The 24,471-nt window shown below is 46.4% G+C and overlaps 1 protein-coding gene across 4 annotated transcripts in view; it reads left to right on the top strand.

The window, feature by feature from the left end:
* Window positions 1–3,820: 3,820 nt before the first annotated feature.
* The window catches only part of DNAJC6 (DnaJ heat shock protein family (Hsp40) member C6), a 119,609-nt gene continuing 98,958 nt past the window's right edge, over window positions 3,821–24,471 (top strand). For 2 of the 4 annotated variants that reach the window (XM_068239301.1, XM_068239299.1), the window contains exon 1: window positions 23,984–24,100. In XM_068239301.1, coding sequence (XP_068095402.1) covers window positions 24,023–24,100 — 78 coding nt within the window. In that variant the 5' untranslated portion in view covers window positions 23,984–24,022. Of the gene's footprint in view, window positions 3,924–23,983; window positions 24,101–24,471 lie in introns of those variants that run through there. The other 2 variants (XM_068239300.1, XM_068239303.1) reach the window with 2 other exon arrangements.

Raw genomic sequence — 24,471 nt, 5'->3', positions numbered from 1 at the left:
CTCAAATTTGGACTCATCAGACCAAAGCACAGATTTCCACTAATCTAATGTCCATACCTTGTGTTCTTTAGCCCAAACAAGTCTCTTCTGCTTGTTGACTGTCCTTAGCAGTGGTTTCCTAGCAGATATTCTACCATTAAGGCCTGATTCACACAGTTTTCTCTTAACAGTTGTTCTTGAGATGTGTCTGCTGCTAGAACTCTGTGTGGCATTGACCTGGTCTCTAATCTGAGCTGCTGTTAACCTGCGATTTCTGAGGCTGGTGACTCGGATGGACTTATCCTCCACAGCAGAGGTGACTCTTGGTCTTCCTTTCCTGGGGCGGTCCGCATGTGAGCCAGTTTCTTTGTAGTGTTTGATGGTTTTTGAGACTGCGCTTGGGGACACTTTCAAAGTTTTCCCAATTTTTCGGACTGACTGACCTTCATTTCTTAAAGTAATGATGGCCACTCGTTTTTCTTGCCATAATAAAAATTTTTAACAGTCTATTCAGTAGGACTATCAGCTGTGTATCCATCTGGCTTCTCCACAACGCAACTGATGGTCCCAACACCATTTATTGGCAAGAAATCCCACTTATTAAACCTGACAGGGCACACCTGTGAAGTGAAAACCATTTCAGGTGACTACCTCTTGAAGCTCATCAAGAGAATGCCAAGAGTGTGCAAAGCAATAATCAAAGCAAAAGGTGGTTACTTTGAAGAACCTAGAATATGACATATTTTCAGTTGTTTCACACTTTTTGGTTATGTACTATACTTCCACATGTGTTAATTCATAGTTTGGATGCCTTCAGTGTGAATCTACAATGTTCATAGTCATGAAAATAAAGAAAACTCTTTAAATGAGGTGTGTCCAAACTTTTGGTCTTTACTGTACATCCCCACTGTTCAGAGGGGCACAGCGAGACCACCATGGGACACAGGAGGACAGGGGAAGCCTCGATAGGATGCGGAGGCTTCCTCCACCCAAGGTGAGTACCCCCCAGGGGAACTTTTTTTAGTTACAGGTTTTCTTTAACCACTAAAGCCTAACTGGACGAGATTTCTCGTCCAGTTAGGCTGCGCGCACTCCCGCGGGTCGCACGCGCTCCCGCGGGCCCCCCCGTGCGTGCTCCCGCTACCTGCCGTTAGCCGAGCGAACAGTGAAAGGGATTATAGATCCCTTTCACCGATCGCATCCCCCCGGAGAAAAGCCGACAGCGTCTCTCTAGACGCTGCAGCTTTTCTGCATGCCAAAAAGTTCCGTGTCTTCTTTCTTCTTCCTGGGAGCGAGCTCGATCGCTCCCAGGACTATTTGACTGTGGCCATCTTGTGGCCAAATAGTAAAACTACACCCACATACATTTTCCTTTAGACATTTACACTTTTTTACATTAAAAATAAACTGTTTACCTCCCACACCAAAAATTACCCACATACAATTTTTAATTAAATTTTTTTTTTACAATAATAATAATAAAAAAAAAACACATAAATAGTTACCTAAGGGTCTGAACTTTATAAATATGCATGTCAAAGGAGTATATTATATTTTTTTAAAAAATGATGGGCTTGTATATAGTGATGGACGCAAATTGAAAAATTGCACCTTTACTTCCAAATAAAATATCGGCGCCATACATTGGGATAGGGACATAATTTAAATGGTGTAATAAGCAGGACAAATTGGCAAAAAAAGTACATGGGTATTAATTATGGTAGCATGTATGAATTTTAAACTATAATGGCCAAAAGCTGAGAAATAATGATTTTTTTTCCATTTCTTTCTTAATATTCCTGATAAAATGGATTTAGAATAAATTCATTTTCAGCAAAATGTATCACCCACAGAAAGCCTAATTGGTGGCGGAAAAAACAAGATATAGATCCATTCATTGTGATGAGTAGTGATAAAGTTATTGGCAAATGAATGGGAGGTGAAAGTTGCTCAGATGCAAAAAAAATTCAACCCTGTGGGCTTAAAGGGATACTGTAGGGGGTCGGGGGAAAATGAGCTGAACTTACCCGGGGCTTCTAATGGTCGCCCGCAGACATCCTGTACCTGCGCAGCCACTCACCGATGCTCTGGCCCCGCCTCCAGTTCACTTCTGGAATTTCTGACTTTAAAGTCAGAAAACCACTGCGCCTGCATTGCCGTGTCCTCGATCCCGCTGATGTCATCAAGAGCGCACAGTGCAGGCCCAGTATGGTCTGTGTCTGCGCAGTACACTCCTGGTGACATCAGCGGGAGCGAGGACACGGCAACGCAGGCGCAGTGGTTTTCTGACTTTAAAGTCAGAAATTCCAGAAGTGAACTGGAGGCGGGGCCGGAGCATCGGTGACTGGCTGCGCGGGCACAGGATGTCTACGGGGGACCATTAGAAGCCCCGGGTAAGTTCAGCTCATTTTCGCCCGACCCCCCTACAGTATCCCTTTAAAGGGAAGGTTCAGGGACGCCTTGAAAAAAATAAAAATCCATATCCACTGTGCGTACAGCCCGGAGGACGTCCGATGACGTCAGCGCGCCCGCGTGAGACGCAGAAGAGCCCGTCCTTGGAGCGCAGAAGAGCCCGACCTGGCAGCCGGCCTGGCCAGGTCGGGTCGGCCACCGAAGACGACCGGGAGCCTCTGGAGCGGCGGCGAGGGCACCTCCTGCCTGCCACGGGCTGGAGGAAGCCCCAGGTAAGTGGATATGGATTTTTATTTTTTTCAAGGCGTCCCTGAACCTTCCCTTTAAAGGGAAGGTCCAAGCAAAAAAAAAAAAAAATGAGTTTCACTTACCTGGGGCTTCTACCAGCCCCATGCAGCCATCCTGTGCCCTCGTAGTCACTCACTGCTGCTCCAGTCCCCCGCTGACAGCTTTCTGACCTCGGAGGTCAGGGCCGAATTGCGTACATTTTTACACATTCCCGCTAGTGCAGGAACATTAACACATACATTTTTACGCGTTAGTGGTGCAACGCGTACATTTTTGTTCCTGCACTAGCTGGAATGCGTAAAAATGTATGCAATGTGGCCCTGACCTCCGAGGTCAGAAAGCTGCCAGCGGGGGACTGGAGCAGCAGTGAGTGACTACAAGGGCACAGGATGGCTACATGGGGCTGGTAGAAGCCCCAGGTAAGTAAAACTCTTTTTTTTTTTTTGCTTGGACCTTCCCTTTAAGTGGTTAAAGTGTACCTGAGATGGGGCAGGAGAAAAATGTATACATACCTGGGGCTTCCTCCAAGCCCTTGATCATTCCCTCGATGTCCTCTGCCGCCTCTCCATTCGTCTGCAGTCGGCCCCAGTAAGTTATCCAGTTGGTGCAGGAGCAGTCTGGCTGCGCACGCAGTATGGTATTTTTTTTTCCGTCAAAATCAATTGATCGTTGACAATCATTCTCATGGAGAAGCTGAATACATCAGGCAGAATGAATCAAAATTATCAAATCTGGCTACTACTGACTGTGCATCTGTTCTGGTTGACTTTAGTTAGAGCTCTCTTTTAAAAACTAAGGGGCATGGTACCTCTGAACATAGGAGGCACAGGGATTAAAGCAGGTAGACACCATTGTGTTTTGCACATATTGTGCAGCTGCACTGACCAGATCAACACATCCTGTGTTCATTGTATCAAACAGAAGTGAATCAACCTCATACTTCTGCCTGAGAGAGGAATTTTGTGGAAATCCGGTGGGAAGTGGAGAGATCCAGGCCATGTTTTGCATCCTGTCTCGCTGACAACTTGCTGCTAAACCTCCCCCTTACCTTCACACAGTCCAACCACAGCACACAACGCAAGTGCTTGCTCTGGTCCCTTCAGTATCCCAGCTCTATGGCCATAGCCTTATGGTGACCTTTGACTGCCTGTGAATGACAAATCAAATCTCAGCGCTCAGCAGGGCAGTTGGAGACAGATCACTGCAATTCTCTGCTCGGAAAATGAAAGAATCTGCACAGCAAGGTAAGGGGGAGGCAACTGGGCTCTATAGGCAATGCTGGATGCTGTTTAAGTATTTAGCTCTGTAAACATTAGGAGCAGATGGGGGACTGCAGATGCAATTGCAGGTAGCAAGCAGATCTGCAAAGACATTGATGCACTGCAGGACTGAGTGAGAGTGTGTGTGTATATCTATCTATCTATCTATCTATATCTATAATTTTTTTATTTATTTATTTTTTGCTGTGGGAGGATTGCTTTGGCAATGCTAAATGTATTTGGTCCTGCCAATAAAGCTTTTTGGATTTGGATTTGGCATAATTATCAGTTAACCCTCTACTTTCCATGATGTTACTTACACCAAGTCTAACACAGTGGTGGCAAGCTGAGGCAGATTAACTATTGAAGCCTTACTACATTCATTTACAGAGAGTCTCTGTGATAAGTACTAATGAGAGAGCCAGTGATCGGAAACCCTAGTAAATGAGTTCCCCTCTTTTAAAATTGTGCATCCAGTGATTGTCATGGCCAGCATTTTATTATGGTTAGAGGAACAGTGATTTCAGAGGAATACAGGGACTTCCATTGCTGTGCTGTTATTTTTAGTAGCCTGGCTCTAATGTGGCTTATTGTAGTTTCTGGCCCGGACCATGCATGCAGCTAATGGAATCAGAACAGCTGATCTGCATTCTAAATCTCAGGCAGATCAGCACTACAGCCACGCAAGTGGCAGTCAGCAGGGGCACCGTCTATTGCCTGTCTGTACAGAGATGCCAGTCTAGTTTTGGACCAGATTGGCTGATGATCTCATGTCTGTGGGCTTTCTGAAGATCTAGCCAGCTGACTAGTTGCAAATACCTTGCTTCATTTCCTTTCTAATCCCTATAAAATAAGGGTGCATGTGGATGCTGCATGCAGTCACCTTCCCTGTCACCTCTATGGCCCACTGTAGTTCATTAGCAGGAAGCTGTCAAATTGCAATAAAATAGGATATGTAGATATAGATATTACTTATGGCACCCATACATGGTACAATAAACATGTTCGATTTTCCAGTTTATGCGTCCCAAACAATCAAATGAAAGTAGAAAATCTTTTTTGTCAATCCACAAAAACAAACGATTATCCTGTTTTTGTTTTTTTATATAAAAATCCAATTGGACATGTTGGAAAAATCTTTATATTGGATCTAACGTAATAATCGAACAAAATTGTCTAAACGAAAACATTTGTTCTGTATATGGGCATCTTTAGTGAGGAGGATCCCATAGTTTGCTATTTTCACACTTTAGGATACAACCTGTGCCTGTTATCATCACACAACCTCCCTGTACAGCCTAAAGCTGGCCACTAATGGTCCAATTTCTAGCGAAAAATCATTCGAGCGATCACAAATTCTGATTGGATTGGTTGTAAATAATCTCAGTTGATGGGCACAATCGATAATGAACGATTATAAAAACAATCGTCCGATTGAATTTTCGTCGAACCAAAATTTGGATTTTCTTGTTGGTCGTGATAGATAGGAAGCAATGATTGGTTAGTTGATGGTGTAGTGAACGATTTTTTCATCCGATCAGAATTTCTGATCGCTCGAACGATTTTTCGCTAGAAATTGGACCGTTAGTGGCCACCTTAAGATGTCCTCCACAACCCTCGGGAGCGGAATTCCGCTGCTGTAGCCGTGCCCGGTAGGCAGAAACGATGGCACACCGTCACCAGCCTGATATAGGTGAAGGTTTTCCCTCCACGTGCATGCCAGGCGCAGGGGAAACCTCTCCTTCATGGAGCGATCCTGTCCGGCAGAGGAAGGGTTAATGAACAAACCATCTCCTTTGCCATTCGGTCATCTGAGTGAGAATCGGTCTCCATTTTTTTTTTTCTTGCGGAAGCTCACACTGCCTGAATATCCCCCAGCCTGGGAGCTGTGCAGGTTTTTATATAACCGTCCGCTTCAGTGGAATTGAATGATTCTCTGACGTCACCGCGTGCGGCAGCCTGTGAGATGCCCTCAATGCTTCTTGCATCAGCTGTGATGTACTGTGTTGTAGCCGTGCAGAGGAGAAGCCAGCGGTTTCCTATGTGTGATTCCCTATATGTGCTGACTACTCTGAAATTGAGCTATGTAGGCACTGGGCTGCTCGCACTGGGAAAGATTAACCCCTGAAATACAGTATGGCTAGATCCCCCCCCCCCCCCCCCCCACCCGCCCACCTTCTGCCATATTTGTGAAGGAATTTGAGAACTCTGCCCTCTTGTATACATTGTGGTGAGAAGATTCAAGGCAAAATGGGCTAAAAATAAATAAATCAATGGATAACCACACTGACAGAGCTTTGGAATGTTATTTTCAATGTCACAGAGAGAGATGGAGATGAGCATTCTTAACCACCCTGGCGTTCTATTGAGATCGCCAGGGTGGCTGCGGGAGGTTTTTTTTGTTTTTTTTAATAAAAAAAAAACTATTTCATGCAGCCAACTTAGGCCCCGTTCACACTTGCGGTTTTGTCAAAACCGCACCGGATGTCCGGACCGCACCGGAGCCGGACCGGACCTGATCCGCACGGTTCCTATCCGGATCCGGTCCGTTTGCATCCGGTTTCCGTGCGGTGTGAACACGGTTGCGGTCCGGATCCGGTTTCTTAAGGAGATACCATCCTGTAAATACCTGGGGTCTGGGAGGTCAGCAGAAGGGTCTGGGGTTATTGTTCGAGACAGGTGGACGTGTGGAGACCATCCGTGGATACAGAGACTGCAGTTGGGACCATGGATCCAGGCATTTTTTACTCGTAAAACTGGGAATTCTCTCCTTCCTGTTGTTCGCCTCCTCGTTATCAGACATCAGACATGTTGCTGCCAAAACGAGCTCCAGCATGAAATCGCTGCTGCCCCACTCTTTGAACGCTGGGCCCATGTGGTCCCCATCCAAAATGCATAGGAAGTGGGGTAGAACGTCCGGTTTTTGTAGCCAGTGTGTTGTGCGCTCTCCGGCTCTCATTGCTTTGTATTGGCCGGATGGTGCAGTCCGGCTCCGCTCCGGATACGGCTGCCGGAGGAGCCGGACCAAAAAATAGCGCATGTTGGGACGGACGCCGGAGTCCGGATCCGGTCCGGCTCAACGGACGCATGTGAACGGACGCATAGGCTTTCATTGCTATTGCCGTGCGTCCGTTCCGTCCGTTCTGCAAGCGGTCCGGCTCCGGCACGGCGATTCCGGACGGCCACCGCTAATGTGAACCGGGCCTAAATGTTGGCTGCATGAAAGCCCACTAGAGGGCGCTCCGGAGGCGTTCTTCTGATCGCCTCCGGCAAGCATAAGTAACAAGGAAGGCTGCAATGAGCAGCCTTCCTTGATTGGCTTTCCTCATCGCCATGGCGACGAGCGGAGTGACGTCCTGGATGTCAGCCGACGTCCTGACGTCAGCCGCCTCCGATCCAGCCCTTAGCGCTGGCCGGAACTATTTGTTCCGGCTGCGCAGGGCTCGGGCGGCTGGGGGGACCCTCTTTCGACGCTGCTCGCGGCGGATCGACGCTGCTCGCGGCGGATCGACGCTGCTCGCGGCGGATCGCCGCAGAGCGGCGGCAATCAGGCAGCACACGCGGCTGGCAAAGTGCCGGCTGCGTGTGCTGCTTTTTATTTTATCAAAATCGGCCCAGCAGGGCCTGAGCGGCACCCTCTGGCGGTAATGGACGCTAAGGTGGTTAAAGGGGAACTGAAGTAAGAGGTATACGGAGGCTGCCATATTCATTTCCTTTTAATCAATACCAGTTGCCTGGCAGCCCTGCTGGTCTATTTCTCTGCAGTAGTATCTGAATAACATCAGAAACAAGCATACAGCTAGTCTTGTCAGATCTGACTTTAAAGTCAGAAACACCTGATCTGCTGCATGCTTGTTCAAGGGCTATGGCTAATAGTATTAGAGGCAGAGGATCAGCAGGGCTGCCAGGCAACTGGTATTGCTTAAAAGGAAATAAACATGGCAGCCTCCATATAACTCTTTTCAGTTCCCCTTTAAAGGGACCCTGAGCAGACCTATTAAAAGCAAATCTGAACTTAGCTGGGGCTTCCTCCAGCCCCCGTGCACCACAAGGTCCCTTGGCATCCTCTGGGTCCCGTCCGTGGTCTCTCTGGTGGTGACTTCAGATAAAGTCGTGCAAATGAGCATGTGTGGCCCATCTCCGCACCTGACTAGATTAAGCACCTGTCGCCATAAAAGCCCTGCGTGGTTCAGTATTTTGACAGTGCAACCTTGTGGCCTACGGGGGACTGGAGGAAGTCCCAGGTAAGTTCAGATTTGCTTTTAATGGATCTGTTCAGGGTCCCTTTTAAGGGGGAGTTCACACAGCTGTTTAATTTAAAGGACAACCGTAATGAAAGGGATATGGAGGCTGCCATATTGATTTCCTTTTAAATAATACCAGTTGCCTGGCAGCCCTGCTGATCCTCTGCCTCTAATACTTTTAGCCACAGACCCAGAACAAGCATGCAACAGATCAGGTGTGACGTGTTTTTAAGATCTGACAGCTGCATACTTGTTTGTGGTTTAATTCAAACACTACTGCAGCCAAATAGATCAGCAGGGCTGCCAGGCAACTGGTATTTTTTTGAAGGAAATACATATGGCACTCTCCATAACCCTCTCACTTCAATTGTCCTTTAATAAAATGCAAACAGGACGTATATATACGTCCAGTGTAATTGTGAAGCGTGCACCACCAGTTTGTTACTAAATGAGGCACATGTGGTATCATTTTAACTGTGACGAGTTGTAGAATACATTTTGTGTCGTAAGGGAACCAGAGACGAAGAATAGCTAAAAAATGGAAAAAGATTTTACATACCTGGGGCTTCCTCCAGCCCCATCTGCATGGACCGCTCCCACGCCGTCGTCCTCCGCTGCCTCTATCGCTGGTATCAGGTCCCGTCACTTCCGCCGGACTCGCATGCGTAGGGGCTCCCTACAGCTCTTTACGCATGCGCCTGCACAGTATGGAGGGAGCGCACTGCACTTGCGTCGACTGGCTCACTGGCCGAAATGACGGGACCTGGTACCGGCGGACAGAGGCAGCGGAGAAAGGCAGCGTGGGAGCAATCCAGGCTGATGGGGCTGGAGGAAGCCCCAGGTATGTATAAATCTGTTATGCTCTTCGTATCTGGTTCTCTTTAACGCTTGGACCCAACCAAGTCACATAAAAAATAGGTAGGGACAACCTAATCTAACATAAAAAGTCATTTTTTTTTTAAATTATGATCAAACTTGGGATAGTTTTAGCAAAATTACAAGAGACATATATGGTAAAATTATATTTTCTCATATTCTGTACCAACATAAAGACTTGGAAAATGAAAAAAAAAGTGACAGATTATAAAAGGAAAAAACATATATTGTTACCTTAGGAAATTGGCTTTTTAAATGCGTATGCCATGAGGTTAAATTACTGTTATTTTTGCAAATAAGGTCTTGTAATCATCGATAGTGTACCATAAGAAAGCAAAAAACTGAAAAAAGACACCTTTATTTCCAAATACAATGTTTTCACCATACATTGTACTAGGAACATAATCTAAATGTTTTAATAACCAGAATGGATAAACAAATAACATTTGTGGGTTTAACTTATAGTTAGCATTGTTTGTTGTAAAGCTATAATGGATATAAATGGAGAAAAGTGTGTTTCCCTTATTTTCCCTGGGAGGGTTTTAAGGCAGTAACACCAGGCAGTGAATTTGAGGGCAGTTAAAGAGAGACTGAAGCGAAAAAAAAAATATGATATAAATGAATTGGTTGTGTACTATGAATAATTACTAGAAGATTAGCAGCAAAGAAAATATTCTCATATTTTTATTTTCAGGTATATAGTGTGTTTTCTAACATTGCATTATTCTCTAATATGTGCAGATTACACAACACTCTGCATTCAAAATGATTCTTTCAGAGCAGTCTGTGAACTAATGACCTCTCCTCTGGCAGATAAAAAGAAAACTGTTCACTTACAGTTGAGATAATAAAAGTCAGAAGACAGCCCTCTCCACGACTTTGAAAGTTTCTTAACTCTTCCTGTTCTGGAAACAATTACACTGATGTATCTGATCTTAATGTTTTATTTCTTAGCTGTGCTACACATACAAATCATAATATCATATTTTTTTTTTCGCTTCAGTGTCTCTTTAAAGCGTACCAGAGCTGACTAACAAAAGTTTTATATACCTGGGGCTTCTTTCAGCCCTATCCGCTTGGATTGATCCCATGCCGCCGTCCTCAGCCTTCTCGAGCTCCGGTATCGGGTCCCGTAACTTCAGCCCAGTGCAGTTTCTAGGCTAAAATGCACCCAGGGCGAGGGTGTAAAAATTGCGCCCCCCCCGAAGCAAGGTATGGGTGCCCGCAGTATAGGTTAGCCAGGTCTAGTTGCACTCAGTATAGATTCCCCCAGAATAGGTACCCCAGTATAGGTAGCCAGCTATAGGTCCCCCCAGTATAGGTAGCCAGGCATAGGTGAGCCAGTATAGTTGCCTCCGGTATAGGTTGGCCAGGTAGGTGCCTCCAGTATAGGTAGCCAGTATAGTTGCCCACAGTATAGGTTAGATAGGCAGGCGTCCCCGGTATAAGTTAGATAGTTAGGTGCCCCCAGTACAGGTTAGCTAGGTGGGTGCCTCTAATATAGGTAGCCAGAATAGTTGCCCCCCGCATAGGTTAGATAGGTAGATGCCCCCAGTATAGGTTAGTTAGGTAGGTGCCTCCAATATAGGTAGCCAGTATAGTTGTCACCTGTATAGACTAGGTAGGTAGGTGCCCCCAATACAGGTTAGATAAGTTAATGCTCCCACTGTAGGTTAGATAGGAAGGTGAAGGTGCCCCCCAGTATAGGTTAGGAAGGTGCCCCCCAGTATAGGTTAGATAGGTAGCTGCCCCCCAGTATAGGATAGGTAGGTGCCCCCCAGTATAGGTTAGATAGGTAGGTGCCCCCCAGTATAGGTTAGATAGGTAGGTGCCCCCCAGTATAGGTTAGATTAGGTAGCTGTCCCCTCAGTATAGGTTAGATTAGGTAGCTGCCCCCCAGGTTAGATATGTAGCTGCCCCCCAGTATAGGTTAGGTAGGTGCCCCCAATATAGGTTAGATAGGTAGCTGCCCCCAGTATAGGTTAGATAGGTAGCTGCCCCCCAGTATAGGTTAGATAGGTAGCTGCCCCCCAGTATAGGTTAGATAGGTAGCTGCCCCCCAGTATAGGTTAGATAGGTAGCTGCCCCCCAGTATAGGTTAGATAGGTAGCTGCCCCCCAGTATAGGTTAGATTAGGTAGCTGCCCCCTCAGTATAGGTCAGATTAGGTAGCTGCCACCCAGTATAGGTTAGATTAGGTAGGTGCCACCCAGTATAGGTTAGATTAGGTAGGTGCCCCCCAGTATAGGTTAGATTAGGTAGGTGCCCCCCAGTATAGGTTAGATTAGGTAGGTGCCCCCCAGTATAGGTTAGATTAGGTAGGTGCCCCCCAGTATAGGTTAGATAGGTAACTGCCCCCCAGTATAGGCTAGATAGGTAGGTGCCCCCCAGTATAGGTTAGATAGGTAGGTGCCCCCCAGTATAGGTTAGATTAGGTAGCTGCCCCCTCAGTATAGGTTAGATTAGGTAGGTGCCACCCAGTATAGGTTAGATTAGGTAGGTGCCACCCAGTATAGGTTAGATTAGGTAGGTACCCCCCAGTATAGGTTAGATTAGGTAGGTACCCCCCAGTATAGGTTAAATTAGGTAGGTGCCCCCCAGGATAGGTTAGATTAGGTAGGTGCCCCCCAGGATAGGTTAGATAGGTAGGTGCCCCCAGTATAGGTTAGATAGGTAGGTGCCCCCAGTATAGGTTAGATAGGTAGGTGCCCCCCAGTATAGGTTAGATAGGTAGGTGCCCCCCAGTATAGGTTAGATTAGGTAGCTGCCCCCTCAGTATAGATTAGGTAGCTGCCCCCCAGTATAGGTTAGATTAGGTCGGTGCCCCCCAGTGTAGGTTAGATTAGGTAGGTGCCCCCCAGTATAGTTAGATTAGGTAGGTGCCCCCCAGGATAGGTTTGATAGGTAGCTGCCCCAGTATAGGTTAGGTAGGTGCCCCCCATGATGGAGGGGGGAGCCGCAGCCGCGGGGAGGGCAGCCCGACCTCTCCCTCCCTCTCCCCGGGCCGCCCTCCATGTGATCCCCCCTCGGACGGAGTGCAGAGTAATGCGCAGGGAAGCGCTATAGAAAACTACTCACCTCGCTGGCTCCAAGCGCTGCTCTCTCGCCACCAGTCTCCTCTCTGCCTACACGCTGATACACACACACGCTGCTAAACAGGAAGCAGCGTGTGTGTGTATCAGCGTGTAGGCAGAGAGAGGAGACTGGCGGCGAGAGAGCAGCGCTTGGAGCCAGCGAGGTGAGTAGTTTTCTATAGTGCTTCCCTGCGCATTACTCTGCACTCCGTTCGAGGGGGGATCGCATGGAGGGCGGCCCGGGGAGAGGGAGGGAGAGTTCGGGCTGCCCTCCCCGCAGCTGCGGCTCCCCCCTCCATCACAGCGCCCCCCTCCCAGCAGCGCCCCGGGCGGCGGCACGCCCCGCACGGCCGTAAAAACGGCCATGACTATGTTACTTGTAAGGAAGAAGTAGAGTGTTGTATACGGTAATCAGTCTGACGAAGGCTTCATAGTCGAAAGCTAATGTTTCCTTCTAAGTTAGCCAATAAATGTTATCATCCTGATTCAAAAGTTCTTGCTTTTGCTTGTAAGGAGGAATAGTGTACTGGTTAAGGGCTCTATCTCTGACACAGTAGACCAGGGTTTGAATCTCGGCTCTCACTGTTCAGTAAGCACCTAACACTGCTACTGCGCTGAGCATGCATCTCTGGGGCTTTGATGAGAAATTTGCAGTATAAATGTTCTGTCTTGTTTCTAGTCATAGGCTATCCAGGCAAAAGCCTTGAGTGCCCTCTAGTGTACAGTATACAAAACTGCACTCTGTGTTAATGTAATTCTTCAGGCAGTCTGCAGCAGAGTTCCCAAACCCTGTCCTCAAGGCCCAGCCCATGTTTTGCAGGAAACCAAAAACAATACCAGTTGGGGTAATTAGTGTATAAGCAGAGCTGATAAATTTAGATTTCATCTGCAGATGAAATATACAAGTAAAGAATTATATTATGTCACATGCTGCTGATCTCTACAGGAAATGTAGAGTTGTGAAGTCAGTTGCTGACACAGAAGAGCTTACCCTCTAGTATCGCTGCCACAGTCATATAAAGCATCATTTTAGAATGGAATGCAGGGAAAATGAAATGGGCAGCCTCTGTACCGCAGACTTGTATTAGCCTAGATATATCTGCTCACCGGATATTGGGATGAGATGACTATGATTTCTGCTGACCTAACTCGACCTTAACCCAACTACCTAACCTCACCCCAACCACAGCCCCTGCCTTCTGCAAATTCTGCCTTCTATCCCATCCTCTCCTCTACTCAAAGGTAGCCATACACAATTCAACTAATACTTTAGATTTTCCCTTTTTTAAAGTGGACCTGAACTCTTGCACAGGACACAAGGAAAGCATAACAGAAATGCACCCTGTATGTATTTAAAGTGTTTAGCCAGTGTAATTCCCCCTCATTTGTGTCTAATCACTAGTTGTAATTTGATCTCCCCCCTGTGTCACATGACTGTCTATGGCAGATAAGCAGATGAGCCCATTTGAAAGTACAGGCTGTAAACAATATGTCTGCTTCCGTGAATCAGGAAGTAGAAACTGTGCAGAGGTTTTTATGCTGTTGAGTATCTTTTAGAGCAGAGAGGAGTTGTGAGTTCAGGTCCACTTTAAGGAGGAGATGAAAAAAAATGTATCTCTCGCCGCCCAGAATTTTGTTCAAGCTGAAAAATGAATCGTATTTTCTGCATTTTCAATCTTTTCATCTATCCGCCATGGTGGAAAATTCTGCTAAATGTTTAGAAAAAAGTGAATAGTGTATGGTGGATCGATTTGATCTTTCAAGCAATATAATCAATAAATAAAATCACATTTAAGGCTCCCTTTACACTTGCGTACTGCATCAACCCGCACTACGCTTCCCCGGCGCATGCGCGCCGCAAGTCTATGGAGACTGGCACACATTTTTTCAGCGATGCGACACGGTGCGCTAGAAGTATCAAAGTCGCCCTATTCCCCCGACGCAAAGTCTGCAGTGCATTACCGCATGATCCGTGCCTATTACACGTGAACGATGGTAGCACGGAACAATCTATTTCTAAATTCCACTATGTAAAGCAAACATAGTGCTTATCATTACCACTATAAAACCAATGGATCGCTGATATAGCAACTGATATGGGACTCTAGATGGGCCCCCAGAGTAGCAGGGCCCAGGGCCTATTGCAGCCCCTGCAACTCCTATACAGACATAGGGCCACAAGCTACTATGAGCCGGCCAGCCAAAGTCCTGCAGGAACATGCACAGGTCTGGAAGGTGAGGCATTTTTGTTTAATGGACTAAACCTGGTTTAAAAATGTAATTCCACTTAAAGTAAAACAAAATTAGCCTTTCTTCTGTGCCCTCCCCATCATTTTGCGACCCTCCAGTTAGCCCCAGCGCCCCTTTGAAAGCTGGACAGTCATGGGATACTGCGCATGCACGCCTCTGGGTCGCACACCTCCTGATTGCGCTTCCATGGCCAGGAACGTTCTGCACATGCACAGTAGCAATTTTTATGTACCGTGCAAGCGCAGAATGTTCCCATGCATACAGCTGACAGAAGGGCGCTGCAGCTAACCAGAAGATCACGAAATGACGGCGAGGGCACAGAAAGACTTCAGGGGGCTAGAAGAAGCCCCAGGTAAGGTAAACGGCTCCCCCCCCCCTTCCCTAAAGAGGAACTCCAGTGAAAATAATGTAATAAAAAAAGTGCTTCATTTTTACAATAATTATGTATAAATGATTTAGTACTGACTAAATAATTTATACATAATTATTGTAGAAATAAAGCATTTTTCTATTACATAAAATTACATTTTCCCATTGTAAAATCTTTTAAATCCCTGATTTACATTCTGATATTTATTACATGGTGATATTTTTACTGTTGGCAGGTGATGTAGCTGCTGCATACTTTTTTGCCAGTTGGAGACAGCTGTAAACAGCTATTTCCTACAATGCAACAAGGTTCACAGACAGGAAACTGCCAGGAGTACCACGGTCCTCAGAGTATCTTGTGGGAGGGGTTTCACCATATCAGTCATTCAGCGCCCCCTGGTGGTCTGTTTGTGAAAAGGAATAGATTTCTCATGTAAAAGGGGGTATCAGCTATTGATTGGGATAAAGTTCAATTCTTGGTCGGAGTTTCTCTTTAAGCTAAGAATGTGAACAGTTTCCCAGTGCCAAATGAATGACTTTGTAATTTAATGCTATTAAAAATATCACTTTTCAGCCAGCTACGATTTTCTAACATTGCACCAGGGAGTTAAAAAAGCATTTAGTGGCTGCCGTGTTACCAGCCCTTTAGTGCATAGAATGTCCTCCGGATTCCGTGGTTTTGCATGTGTAATTCACTGTGCAGAACAAAATGTAGAGAACAAGCCTTTTTTTATACTGAAGTGTAGTGGGCCCCCCAATGTTCACACCCCTTCCCTTGCCTCCCCTTGGTGCCCTTCAAAGCCTTGGTGCCCATCTCACAAGGGTCATATAACAACAACATCATGATCTGAAGTACAATACCCTGTGTCAGAGGAAGGGAAGGTTAGTAGTTGGGGCCCCCCACAGCTCTGGGCCCCACTGTGATCACAGGGACTGCTCCCCTCTAGTTACGGCCCTGCTGAAGTATGTGAGGTTATTCTCAACTCGGTGAATAGCAAAGAGCTGCTTTATGCTTTCTTACAAATGGGCATTGCTAGCCCCAAAGATCAGTGGCACATGCTCCGGTTCTATTCTGGGGTGAGATGTGGTGCATCAATCGGGGGTATGCTGGGTGCTGTGGTGCCTCTATGTGGGCATACTGGGTGCTGTGATGCCATGCTGGACACTGTGGGGCCTTTATGGGGGCATGCAGGGAGCTGTGAATCTTTTATGGGGGCATGCTGGGAGTTGTGGTGCCTCAATGGGAGGCTCGTGGGAGCATGAAGGGGGTCCACTAGAAGGTCAGGGAATGCTATGGGGGAACTGCCAGGTAACCTGGCGGCAGGCCAGCCAGCCCAGCAGAAAGCCAGACCAGCCAGCACAGAAGCCAGGTAACTGTCTATTTATGTGATATGCTTTTTTTTTTTTTTTTTTTTTATAAACCTTTTCACCTCCCCCAGCAAGTATCCTCCCTGTATTTACACAAATATAAACAAATACAAACACTTGGTTCTGTTTCTATTTTTAGAACACACTAACTCTGTATCTCCATCTTGTGGCCAAAAAGTAAAACCACATACAAATACCCTATTATACACCTTCCCATAGAAAAATGAAATACATTTTCAGTGGGGGCTTTGTCCAACGTTTTTCTGGGCAGGCCTACTTAGACCGCTTTTAAGTTCATGTAAATTTTTCCCCACCCATGAACACACCCACATTCTGGTGCATGGCCACACCCATTTTCCAACTGGAGTGTCCAAAAGTGCCCCGGATCTCTTAGGATCCTAGCAACGCCCTGCTTACAAACCTGGGACTGATCAGGTTTTCAGGCTCCTATTCCAGGTAGCAGTTGGAATTGTTTGCTGTAGCTGCTGTTGTTGGTAAATGCTCAGTGTTAGGTATGCGCTCAGTAGGGTAGCTTAGGAGCTCTGGGCCCCAGTGCGAGTTTTAAATTGGGTCCCCTCAAGTGCTCTGTACGTAACACTTGATATGGAACCCCCAAACCTGCCAAGGACAGCCGCAGTATCAGACAGGTGTAAGCGGGGTAGGAGAACAGTCCATGAATGGTTACAGCTAATCAAAGCACATATAGAGGTGATCATTACCAGCTTAGCACCGATAAAGAGCTAATGAAGTGGTTGAAGGAGGGCCCCTACTGGGCTCCTCTGGTCCAGGGGCTCTGGTGTGGTCGCTACCTCTGCACCCCTATTGCTACGCCACTGTATGTGCTGCTTGCTTCAATCCCACAGTGGGTTCTTGGAGCTCTATTGGGATCTTCCTCTAGTAAATCTCCGCTAGCTGGCCGGTCAGGAATTATGCTTTGGTATTATGCTCCACCTACTGGTGAAATGGGGAAACTAAAACCGATTTGTCAGGTTTAGTTATCCAATATAGGGGTAATTTTTATATGGTATCTTCATTTACATACAAAAATCCAAAATCTTTAAGAGAATCCTGGCTGTGGCAGTTTTAAAATGTTGGAGTTGGAGCAATATTTGGGTACCTGGAGTCACAGTCTGTGGTTTCATAAACTGAGGAGTAGAGTTGGGCCGACCGGTTCGCCTGCGAACGGTTCAATGCGAACTTCAGTGGTTCGCGTTCGCGTCCCGCAGGCGAACTTTTGCGGAAGTTCGGTTCGCCCCATAATGCACCATGAGGGTCAACTTTGACCCTCTACATCACAGTCAGCAGGCCCAGTGTCGCCAATTAGGCTACACTAGCCCCTGGAGCCACTCCCCCCCCCCCCCTAATAAAAGGCAGGCAGCGGCGGCCATTACGCTCACTCGTGTGCCTGCGTTAGTGAGAGTAGGGTGAGCTGCTGCAGACTGTCTCTCATAGGGAAAGATTAGTTAGGCTTAGCTTGTTCCTGGCTGCATACCTGTTCTGTTCAGTGAGCCCACCATACCTGTTCTGTTCAGTGAGCCCACTGGATACCTGCATACCTGTTCAGTGAACCTGCCACTGCATACCTGTTCAGTGAACCTGCCACTGCATACCTGTTCAGTGAACCTGCCACTGCATACCTGTTCAGTGAACCTGCCACTGCATACCTGTACTGTGAACCCACCACTGCATACCTCTTCAGTGAACCCACCACTGCATACCTGTTCAGTGAACCCACCACTGCATACCTGTTCAGTGAACCCACCACTGCATACCTGTTCAGTGAACCCGCCACTGCATACCTGTTCAGTGAACCCGCCACTGCATACCTGTTCAGTGAACCTGCCACTGCATACCTGTTCAGTGAACCTGCCACTGCATACCTGTTCAGTGAACCTGCCACTGCATACCTGTTCAGTGAACCCACCACTGCATACCTGTTCTGTGAACCCACCATTGCATACCTGTTTTGTGAACCCACCACTGCATACCTGTTCAGTGAACCTTCTACTGCATACCTGCTCAGTGAACCCACCACTGCATACCTGTTCAGTGAACCCACCACTGCATACCTGTTCAGTGAACCCACCACTGCATACCTGTTCAGTGAACCCACCACTGCATACCTGTTCAGTGAACCCACCACTGCATACCTGTTCAGTGAACCCACCACTGCATACCTGTTCTGTGAACCCACCACTGCATACCTGTTCTGTGAACCCACCACTGCATACCTGTTCTGTGAACCCACCACTGCATACCTGTTCTGTGAACCCACCACTGCATACCTGTTCAGTGAACCCACCACTGCATACCTGTTCAGTGAACCCACCACTGCATACCTGTTCAGTGAACCCACCACTGCATACCTGTTCAGTGAATTCACCACTGCATACCTGTACTGTTCAGTGAACCCGCCACTGCATACCTGTCCTGTTCAGTGAACCCGCCACTGTATTCCTGTTCAGTGAACCCGCCACTGCATACCTGTTGTGTTCAGTGAACCCGCCACTGTATACCTGTTCTGTGAACCTGCCACTGCATACCTGTTCTGTGAACCCACCACTGCATACCTGTTCTGTGAACCCACCACTGCATACCTGTTCTGTTCAGTGAACCCGCCACTGCATACCTGTTCTGTTCATCAGCCAGGCGACCATATGGGCTGTAAAGCCACCAAAACCTGCACTCTCGCCATGGTGCGCACCAGTCCAGCACGGCCGTCACTACACAAACAGCTGTTTGCGGTGCGTTACACGGTGAGTTTGGTGTGTCAGTGTGAAGCAGTACCTTAATTACACTACCTGATTGATGTATACACATGCAAGATGTTTTAAAGCACTTTAGGCCTGTCATTTAGCATTCAATGTGATTTCTGCCCTTAAAACGCTGCTTTGCGTCAAATCCAGATTTTTCCCGGGGACTTTTGGCATGTATCCCACTCCTCCACCTGGGGGTCCAGGTGTTAGACCCCTTGAAACATCTTTTCCATCACTTTTGTGGCCAGCATAATTTTTTTTTTTTCAAAGTTCGCATCCCCATTGAAGTCTATTGCGGTTCGCAAACTTTTACGCGAACCGAACCTTACGCGGAAGTTCGCGAACCCGGTTCGCGAACCTAAAATCGGAGGTTCGGCCCCACTCTACTGAGGAGTCGGAGTCGGATTATATTTGTGCACACTCCAACTCCAGCAAGGGCTGTGGAGTTGGAGCAATTTTGGGTACCTGAAGTCGGAGTCAGAAGTTTCATAAACTGAGGAGTTGGAGTTGGAGTCAGATGAGTTTTGTACCGACTCCGCAGTCCTGGTTGATTTCTTTTAAAATATGACGGACAACTTGGATTTCAGCAGTTTTCAGGGATACATTTGATTTTGGTGCCATCCATCTGGGTGCCAGCACTGTGATATGGCTTTGTGATGCTATTTTTGCTGGTTCATTTGTCATTCCTAACCTCATTGTTCACCTACCTACAGTGATGGTGTAGCTAAGGAGCTATGGGCCCCCGTGCAAGTTTTACATGGGGCCCTCAAGCACTCTATACATAACAATTGATACAACACACCAAAACCTGCCAAGGATTTCCATAGTGTCAGAGGTGCAAGAAGGGGATGGGGAACAGTTTGTTAATGATTACTACTATTTAAAGCATCTATAGAAGTGATTAGTACCAACACAGGACCAATAGAGAGCTAATATTGTGCTTGAGGGAGGGCCCCTCTGGCCCAAGGGCCCTGATGCGGGAGCTACCTTTGCACCCCCTATTGCTACGGCACTGGCTACCTACAACCAGTCCTAGTAATGAAATCCTCCTTGTGACATCTGTGCGACATCCATAATCTCTCTCTAAACATTAACCCCTTTTTGATGCCTAACTAACCTCTCCTTTACATTAAAGGGAAACTGAAGTGAGAGGGATATGGAGTCTGCCATATATATCAATACAAGTGCCTTTAAAATATGGTCACAAGCATAGATGCCAGAAAACATCAAAAACATCCGATCTGCATGCTTGTTTAGGGTATATGGCAAAAAGTATTAGAGGCAGAGGATCAGCAGGACAGCCAGGCAATGTGCATTGTTTAAAGGTGCCCCTTGCGCCTCTCGTTACCCCCCCCCCCCCTCCCTATTGCCGGCAGGCACTCTGGGCTTGCGCAGTTCATTTCTGAACTGTGCAAGCGCAGAGCGCTCCCAGGAACAGGTGCACTATCACAAGAGACGCGCGCCAAAGATCCAGACCCAGGTTGTAATCTTATGGAGGGGCAACCGGTGGATTGGCTGACTAAAATACATATGCCCTGAACACCGGTATTGTCTACATATCGACCAATAGATATTGCCCAAAATAATGGCACAGCCTTCAGTGTATTCAGTTTCCAGATGTGTTTTTGAACGTAATTGACTACCACTAAAACTAGCTGTTTCCTGCATTATGACAAGGAAGTCATTACCACTATTGGTGCTGATGTGCAAATGCTTAAACCTGTCAATGCCTAATCCATGCCTTACACTACCCATTCCTTTATAGTTTTACCTAACACCAGACTTTAACCTTAAACTGTTAGAGTACTTATACTTACGTGTGGTTAAAATATTTTAAAATACATATCTAATTAGTAACACAGTATACGTGCATTACAGGTTTTAGCTCTGTCGTACAGTGCTAGCAATATAATGACATGTAAAATATGGTTTATATTACGAAATTAAACCTTGTACACATGCTAGACTGAACTCAGAAGTGGCCAGTTGGGGCTGCCTCTGGCAAAAGTCCTAAAACGATGCCAAAAGACCTGGAGTTCCGGATCATTTTGGGCGAGCACATTGTTCCCACCTTACCCATCCCCGCCACACTGCTCCAGCCCTGTGCATAGCAACAGAATGCGCTGCTTGTCTGTACCCTTACAACATGCCTGTACAGCAGCCGAAACTGTAGTCCAAGGGGGTCATGTCCTGATCCCTACAGGCAACAGTCATTGTGCATGTGTACGCACCTTGGCTGTGTGTTTGCAGTTCTGGTAAGAGCTGCAGGGGATAATAAGTAGTGGAAACAAACAGGAGTGAAGGTAGCTGAAGACTAGAAGCAGTAAGAAACAATTTAAGGGCTCGTTCACACCTATGGTGTTTTTTGCCCTTTTTTCAAGTGCCGGTGATTTTGAAAATCTCCTTAAAAATGCTTGTGCAATGATTCCCTATGAGAGAGTTCACATCTGAGCGGTTCGTTTCCGATCCACTCAGAAAAGTGCTGCCTGTTCCATTTTCTGAGCGTTTTTGCTCAATAGAAGGTATAGGGAAATGGCAAAGCGCTTTGTATAGCGATTTCCCCAGCACTTTGATAAATCAATACATTGTATTTATTTATTTCCGGGTCAAAGAGTTCTTGTGTCAGGAAGTTAAAAAAGCTGAATCGATCTGAAAAAGCACTTAGAAAAGTGCTTTTAAAAAACCGCAGTGCCCACCCGAAAAAAATCGCCCACAAAATCACAAATCGCCGATGTCAGCGATTGTGATTTTTAGATGTGAACAAAGCCTCAAAGCTCCGATTCCAAGCTGTTATTAGCTCACATTGTAGCCGTGGGCGTAACAATCACCCCTGCACCCCCGCCATTGCAGGGGGGCCTGGAGTCTTCCTCTTTCCTCTCCCCAACCACAAGTGCAGCCAATTAGCAAAAAACCTCCCTGTTCACTCCAAAAAACTGCCTTGCCATGCAGAGTAGCAAGTAACGGGAGCGTGTGTAATTTTCTCCTGCTTTCAGACGCTGTTTCACAGCAGAATACTCCCTGCTGCCATTTGCCACCTCCCGATCACGTGATGCTTATGGGGCTCGGGGACCAAGGGGGTCCCACGCTATCATTTTTGCAGGGGAGCCCTATTAATTCTAGTTATGCTCCTGGTTGTAGCTAGTTTAGCATCAAAAGGCAGCAAAAAGCCATGTATGCCCCCATGCACCCTAAGGGTTAAACACAAAATGGGGTCCAATTGCAGACAGCAATTTTATTTCGTTATAAAATTTTTGGTAAATTCAACCTTATTGGTGCACTGCTGCTGATAGTAGAAGATATCAGTTTCCACAAATCTACAATGTCTCCCAGAGCAACTAGCAACATGCTGATTAAACATTAGAAATTCATTTACTAGGGCTGTAAGTTGACTGTAGGTTAGTTTGAATCAGAAATCTGGGCTCCTTGCTCTGTTTAAAGTCAATGGGAATCGTTCCTGAAAAAAAAGCCAGATACTTACCTAAGGATAAAGAAGGCTCTGGGTCCTATAGAGCCTTCCCTCTCCTCTCCCGGTCCATGTTTCAGCCCTGGCTCGCCCCCCTCCCCCCCGTAGCGGTATTCAACCAATTTGGTCAAATACTGCTGTCTCTGCTGCCAAAGGGATGCTTTGGAAGTCTTCAGAAGCCCAAGTGCTCTCGACGACGGGCCGCACCATACTGCGCACTCGCGATCGCCCTCTCTCTCTCGCAGTATGGAGCCGCCTGTCTTCGGTAGAACCCAGCTCCCAAAGACTTCCAAAAACCCCACGGCGGTGGATTTAAATGAGACAACCAGCGCTTGATGGAGGGGACCAGGAGAGGAGAGGAAAGGGTTTATAGGACCCAGGACCTTCCCTCTCCTTAGGTAAGTGTCTGGCTTTTTTTCAGGAATGATTCCCATTGACTTTAAAGAGAACCTGTACTGAGTAAAAATATTTAAAATAAACACATGAGGTAACTTCAAATAAGCATTCCATAGTTACCTTGCCATCAGTTCCTCTCAGAGGCTCACCATTTTTCTTCTGACAATAATCCCTTCCAGTTCTGGCAATATTTTGTCAGATCTGAAATATATCAGTTGCTGTCAGTAAAATATCAGTTGCTGTCAGTTATAGCAGCTGAGAGGAAAACTGATGTACCAGGTAATATCCATGTTTCCCTATGGCTCAAGTGTGCAATGTTACAGTTTAACTGTGTGCTGACCAGAAAGCTGTTATGGGTAATGGCCATTTTCAAAATGGAGGACGGAAAATTCCCTTGATCACAGTGAACAAACAGGACGCGGGACAGGAGAAAGACACTGAGGAGTAGACTACACGGGAGGTAAGTATGACTTGTGTATGCTTATTTTGACTTTTAATTTTCAGTTCAGGTTTTCTTTAAGTTTACTTTTTGGAACTTCAAATGCAAAACTCCTATTGCTAAGTACAAGAGTAGTAAGTGTAAGATATATTTTATTTTGATATACATTGCATGCGTCCCTGCAGATATACGGTACATTGCATGCGTCCCTGCAGTGCCTGTATTATGTATGCAGGTGCCAAACTATACAAAGCCTCCTCATAGAGACACGTTGCCGTGGCAATGGCTAACACATTATTTGAAATGGTCCCTATCTCCACAGCTTTCAGCAGGGCTCATACACTGTCGTTCACTGTGACATCAGCGGTATTAGGCCAGTGTAAAGCCATGCCACTTGGAACCATTTTGAATGACACTCCAGCTGTTGCCATGGTAATGTGTGGGAGGAATGACCTTTCACCAGAGGCTGGCTTTGTGTAGTTCGACACCTGCATATGTAATACAGGCACTGCAGGGACACATGTAATATACATTTACATTTAACCATTTCAAAATAAAATTGATTGAGTAAACTTAAAACTAACTACTTTTGTACCTAGCAAAATATGAGATTTGTATTTTCAGGTCCAAATTCCTTTAAAACTTAAAGAAAACAGTTTGCTGAAACCAAATAAGTAATTTTTAATATACTGATGATATCATCATTCTATCTCTGCTGCGCTATCCTAGTAGAAGGACCAGTGGGAGGGGTTGACACTGCCTCCTGCACTAACTGGCTGTTGGACACAGAAATACACTTCCCATGATTCCTTGCAGTGACCGGTAGCTGTTAGAGAGCAATGCTGTTGTCATGCTAAAACAGAAAAGGTGGCCATTTCCAATTTTTCAGCAAAGCCTGAAGCAAAGTAAAGATGACAAACAAGCAAAGGTACATCAATATCTTCAAATAACATCACACGTGCTAGTACAACTTTCTTCTCATTTTGTACAGAGTTATTTAAATCCCTGCTACTACACCTTCTTGGAATTTTAACTGTTAGTAATGGACTATGCGGTTACTCACACAACTTTTATATTTGGTACAGCTGTCTCTGAGAATTTCCCTTTGGAATAGTCAGTCATATGACTCAGAATGCATTTACAAAAGCTTGCAGCTGCCAGGAGAGTGGGAGTTCCCCAGCTATGGAGTAGCTCTCATTGCTGAGCACACAGCTATCCTGCCCAAGACAGTGAATTTGGGTGCATGGCGCACCTGGTAATTTGGGTGCTGCCATAGCTCACAGTATACTAAACCGCTAT

Source organism: Hyperolius riggenbachi, chromosome 6 (assembly GCF_040937935.1).
Source record: "Hyperolius riggenbachi isolate aHypRig1 chromosome 6, aHypRig1.pri, whole genome shotgun sequence".
Lineage (NCBI taxonomy): Eukaryota > Metazoa > Chordata > Amphibia > Anura > Hyperoliidae > Hyperolius > Hyperolius riggenbachi.
The sequence above is the reverse complement of the archived record's forward strand: the minus strand, read 5'-3'. Positions and strand labels throughout refer to the sequence as shown.